Consider the following 6092-nt stretch of genomic DNA (forward strand, 5'->3'; position numbering starts at 1 on the left):
AAAAGGGGCACTCAGAAATTAAGTCTCAGTCACAGCTCCAAACTCAGTATGCAAATAAACTAATCATAGATGAGTGACCTTGGGCAAATCACATCACCTCTTTGTGCCTCTTTCCTTGTTTGTGAAGTGTAGTAAAATAATACCCTAAGTCTATCACAAGTGAAGCAGAAACACATGAAATCAGCCAGTAGTACACAGTAAGCACAAAACTCATTAGTTGGTTCTGAAGAGTGACCAAGGGTTTCAGATATATTCAATGGTTGTAATTTTTTTTCTTTTTCTGAACAAAAAAGAAGAAACTGCATGAACACACAGAGTTCCAGGAAATGTTGCAAAATGATCTTTTTTAAGTGTTTCAAACCTTTCTCCACCAAAAGATCTGCTTTTCAAAAACTGTAAATCTTTGGTAACTCTAAAATTTGCCTACCATGCCTTTCTTTTGGGTCCCCTGGTCATTTTCCTTGTATTCAGAGAACTTGGTGACTTAGACATTAGTAACTAAAAACAGATTTAATACATTAGTAAACTATGAATCAAAACTGGCAATGCTAGAAAAATATCTGCTTCTACTTAAGATTTAGATATTATTGTTCAATTCTACAAAACCTTATTCAATATTAATTACTAACTATGAATTTTGATGTACTGTTGTTGACAGATTTCTCTCCAGACTTTACAAAGCCAAAAGCTTCTATTCTTATCATTATTTTTGTTTCCTCTCCATGGATTTATTAACATTTTGATTTTTTATTGCTTCCAATATTACAATATGAGGAGGGAAATCTGCAGTCATCTTTCTGCTCTTACTGGATAATCTTAGGCTTAATCATATGCAAATGTAGGAAGACAGGAAGCCTGTTTCTTAACAAAATAGAGAGTTATCATATTATTCTTCATAATAATAGTTTATCTATGTATATATCTACTTATAATTGGGTGAGTAACCCAAGCAGTTCTGGATGAATGTGAGAGGCATCTTCCTCAGCATGCAAGCTAAACTTGGTTATCAGTAGGGATGGGTCAGTTAAAGTTGTATGGAACAGAGAGGAAGGGCTACACTAAATTACACCTGCCCTTTAATAGGAGAGACAGTAGGAAAATGACCCAGCTGTAAGTGTGGACCAAGGAGGGGACACACATGGGATGTGGCAATATCACATCTCCATCTGGGTGATTAGTAGACAGCAAAGTTTCTTGGGGAATGCATAGGTAGGTAAAATACAGCAATGGGGAACCTTTGGAGGGTGCTGGTGATACCTCCATATTTAGGGATTTATGCCATCAGCATCAGAAAGATTAGTCAATAAGGTGGTGAGTCTCAGCCCTTGGAGTGGGGCTCAGGCTTCTAGGCACTGTGAGGGGGACTGACTGGAATACGAAAGATGCTGTCCTTGTGGTTACTAGAAAAGGAACTTGGGATAGAGGACCAATGCTCTTTTATCATAGATAAACTCAAGCATAGAATGGAGGGTGGGACTCAGAAATGACATAGGAGCCCAGTTTTTAGAATTGAACTGTGACATCCAATCCGACCATTGACAGCATGATTTGGAGCTAAGCCCACAGAATGAGAAGCTAGAGCTAGTTAATTACCTGCTATCACGTGCCACTTTTAGCCCTGGGAACTGGCGCAGTCTGGGCATACAAGTGGAATACCAGTGAGTGGCTCTGGAAGTGGGGAGAGGAGACAGAAGAGAGAGTCTAGGGTCAGAGTTCATCTGACAGGGTGAAAATCTGACAGAAAACTTGGAAATCTGCACCTCAAGGCCTCTAGCCTGTTGAGATGTCAAAATTGGAGTTGTGGTCCTTAACCACTTCAGGTCAAATGAAACATGGTTTTAGCCAAAGCAAGGAAGAAGAAAAAGCTAGAGCATTATTTGCTGGACTGTGCTATGCGGGCTTGTGTTATATAACAATGCGGTTGCACTTGCATTTCAGGGTTGGCTGGAAGGCTGTGTGAGTCTGCTCAGAAATGGTGCCAAGCACAATATACCGGATAAAAACGGCCGTCTGCCCCTGCACGCTGCCACTGCTGAGCCTGACGTGAGGTAAGAGCCAGGTTCACAGGATGCTCAATCTGGGAGGCACCCAACTTGCATGAGAAGGTCAACTAATCATTTCCTCTGTGACTGAGAAAAACAAAACCCATTCTTCTCTTTTGAAGTTGCAGCAGACAGGGCCACAAAAAAAGACCCTGGAATAATCTTAAACTCTAATCTCATTCCCATCCTACCTCGATAAAACCTTTTCTCCTAGTCTTTGATTTTGGAATTTAGGTAGTCACTCATTCAATTAATCAGTCAGCCAATTATTGATTCTTTTTATTGAGCTCTCATTAAAGACCACTGTTCTAGTCCCTCGAAGTTGCATAGTAAGCAAGACAGTCTCTGACTTCACAGAGCTTACGTTCTAGAGAAGGAGTTAAGAGGTACACTAATAAGCAAATAAATAAGATCATTTCCAGTTGTAATGAGTGCTATGAAGAAAATTAAACAGGGTAAAAGAGCAACGACTGGGCAGAAAGGCTCATGTCTGAACCCAGAGTCATGTCAGCATGTGGGAGCTGAGAGGATGCAAAAGAGTCTGAGACAGAGAGATCAGTGGGTTAGAAGGAAAACCAGTGTATGCTCCTAGAAGCCATGTGAAGAAATATACATCAAAAAATTGAATGATCAAGAAGGTCACATTTTGTAAGACAATTAAGCAACCAAGGAAAAAGTTTTACCCAGACCAAGGGTAGCTTCTCCATTCCTCTGTTTCTAAATGGTTCTCATTCTTCTGAAAACCCCTCAAAGCAGCTGGTAACAGCACTTCCTACTATGGAATCAGTAACACTGTAGGCTCTCCCTCCACCTCTGCTCTAGAGAACATGCCACTGACAGGAATTTAGCATTCCCCAATCCTAGGCCACAGGCCAGCACCACAGGGGGTGCATTCATTAGGCCTCACGCTCTGCACCTCGTGTCCAGAACTAAAACCTAAATCTCTGTGGGGGGTGAGGAGACCAAAGCCATAATCTTCCAGGTTGAGGGATAACAAGATTTCTTCATTTCAATTTCTTTTACAGTAAAGTAAAAGGGTTTGGGAAATTCCAGGACTATTCCCAAGGCTTGCCTCTTATTATCTTGGACTATATCCAGAAATAACAAAAAACTAGGATTTACCCAAAGCCCAACAAAACAAGGATGTTTAGAGAAGAAACAGTGTGTCCAGACAGTTAACAATCAATAGACATTATAAGGGGATGACTCCCTTTTGATGAATTAGAAAAGAAAAAGAATGACTTTTCTAGACAATCCACAAAAATATTTAGTCACAATATCATGCTGTTTTTCCCAAGAGTGGTTAGGAAATAAGCCTTGATTTACTCTATTTAATTGCTTTTACCTACCTCACTCAGAGTGGTCATTTCGAAATCTACTGACTGATTCTGAAAGATAAAAAGCCTGCTTAAGATATAGTAATTATAGCTGTTGGAACAAATAAAACCTAAAGCTTTGGTGTTTAACACAATAAAAATTTATTTCTGGGTTGTATAACATCCAGTGTAGGTGTCCCTGGATGGTGGATGGCTCCCTTCCACAAGGTGACTCAGGCACTCAAGCTTCTTCTATTCTGTGGCTACATCAGCCCTTAGGATCACAGAATAGTCTTCATTCAGCCTTCAGATGGGAAAAGAGGGGTATAAAGAAGTCTCACTTATTTCTTTAAAACCTCAACCTACAAAATGACACAGTTCACTTCTGCTCTACATTCCATTAATAGGGACCAGTCATTTGGCCACATCTGAGTATAAAGAACTATAGGATATATGGTCCCCAGCCAGGAATCTACCTCCCAGCAGTGACTCCAATCCATGAAAGGAGGATGTGGATTTCTTTTTTTTTTTTAATGTTTTGTTTTGTTTTTATTGGTTATGAATATTCATGGGGTACAAAGCAAATTGTCACCACTTGTGCCTAAGATGTGATGGCCAGATCCATCCTGGCAGCATGAGGACGTGGATTTAATTGAAAAGCTAGCCATCTCTGCCGTCCCATTGCACCTGAGGGGTGAACAAGGTCAATTGGTCAGTCAATTAGTTCATCCTATGAAATCACTGCAATAATAAATTGAAAGCCAATCCAGGTGTACTTCCTCTTTTGTGGATTCATATGTCTATTTCTCATTATGCCCAGAGGTGCCCCTAGACTCTCTAGGATCTACATTACATTGCTCTGTCTGGCAGAGCAGAGAGTTGTGGCTTCCCCATCTCTTGAAATTGTACCTTAATGATTCAGCCACCAACCTTGGATGAGTTAAAGGAAAATAAACATCCTTCGGTGTACTGATGACATAGTTTTATCGTCCTACAGGGAAACTTAGCTAATTCTGAAAGATAAAATCCTGTCTGAGATATGGTAATGCAAGTCCTTTTAACTAATAGAGCATGGCCTGACTTGTGGGTACTTCCTAATCCCACAACCGCAATGGGGAAGGCTGCCACCTTCTATTAGGCCTGTTGGACTGCTCAATTTTCCTAAGTGGACACAATCTTAGGCCAGCTTGGTTGACCACTAAAGCATATAGGTCTGCACATAACTTACAACAGTGATGATGATGATGACAAACCCATTGGTTATTTGTCATGCTCTGAGCAAAACTCTGAGCACTTTCCACATGCTGCCTCGTCAGATCTTTACCACACTTCTATGTAGTAGGTGATATTTCTATCCCCATTTTACAGGTAAGGAAACTGAGGCACAGGGAGATTACTTAATTGCCTTAGTGCGTGTGTGAAGATAACCTGCCCACTGGGTCTGCTGTGCTCCGGAGACCCACTATTGAGGACCTTGCAGAATTTATTTTAATAGCCATATTTTGTCATTAAGCCCTTGGCCTGTATTGAGAGGCCATGTAAGAAACATCCATACAAAACTTACTGGCTCATTGTCCATTACAGCATCAAAAAAAATCCTATATGAGAAACCACGAGAAAAATTTCCACTAAAGGAGGAATTGCTGTGCTTGTCCTGAGATTTTTTTTTTTTTTTTTTTTTTCCGGTATTATCAGATCTTTACCACACTTCTATGTAGTAGGTAATATTTCTATCCCCATTTTACAGGTAAGGAAACTGAGGCCCAGGGAGATTACTTAATTGTCTTAGTGCGTGTGTGAAGATAACCTGCCCACTGGGTCTGCTGTGCTCCGGAGACCCACTATTGAGGACCTTGCAGAATTTATTTTAATAGCCATATTTTGTCATTAAGCCCTTGGCCTGTATTGAGAGGCCATGTAAGAAACATCCATACAAAACTTACTGGCTCATTGTCCATTACAGCATCAAAAAAAATCCTATATGAGAAACCACGAGAAAAATTTCCACTAAAGGAGGAATTGCTGTGCTTGTCCTGAGATTTTTTTTTTTTTTTTTTTTTTTCCGGTATGGACACTGATTTATGATCGCACTTCTCTTTTTACGTATTTAGAAAATTCAAAACCCAATTGTATTCCATATCTGGCATACATGTAGGACTCTAATTCACATCGTCTTTATCCTGCCCTTGTTTTCTCTTTGTCTAGTTTCTTCTTTGTTATCTTGTTTTACTACATGTACCTGAAAACCACCTGAAATCCTTGCTGGGTTGAGGTAAAGGATGGCCAGGAGTGTCTGCTCTGGAGTCAGAATGGCTGAGTTTTCATCGGGCCCCATCTCCTCCTGACCATATTATCTTGGGTGAGGCTTGGCTAGCTTTCTTCTCTTGAAAGTAGAAAGAATATAGTACTTACCTCATAGGATAGTAGGCAGAAGTAAACAAGAAAATGTATGAAAGTACTAAACACGGCGCCTAGTATATCATCTGTGTTCAGAAAGTTAATATTATCACCATAATATTAATAATGATGATGATGATGGAAAATAGATAGAAATGAATACCGTGGATCAGCACTAAAGAATGACACCCTGCTACTGCCACTCCACCAGCTCTCTCTCTGGCCTTCTTCACCTTGGCACACACAGGTCCACAAAAAGCATGTACACATGTATGCACAGGTCTATGTCTATGCAGTCCTCCATCCCGCTGGCGTGCACACACATTTACTGCAAAGG

General features: G+C 40.4%; 1 protein-coding gene across 1 annotated transcript in view; it reads left to right on the forward strand.

Annotated features, from left to right (window-relative positions):
• Positions 1-6092, forward strand: part of ANKRD55 (ankyrin repeat domain 55) — a 115821-nt gene that overhangs the window by 45069 nt on the left and 64660 nt on the right. The window contains exon 4 of the mRNA XM_008570037.1: positions 1939-2048. Coding sequence (XP_008568259.1) covers positions 1939-2048 — 110 coding nt within the window. The remainder of the gene's footprint in view (positions 1-1938; positions 2049-6092) is intronic.

Source organism: Galeopterus variegatus, unplaced genomic scaffold (genome assembly GCF_000696425.1).
Source record: "Galeopterus variegatus unplaced genomic scaffold, G_variegatus-3.0.2 Scaffold562, whole genome shotgun sequence".
In the NCBI taxonomy this organism is placed as follows: Eukaryota; Metazoa; Chordata; class Mammalia; order Dermoptera; family Cynocephalidae; genus Galeopterus; species Galeopterus variegatus.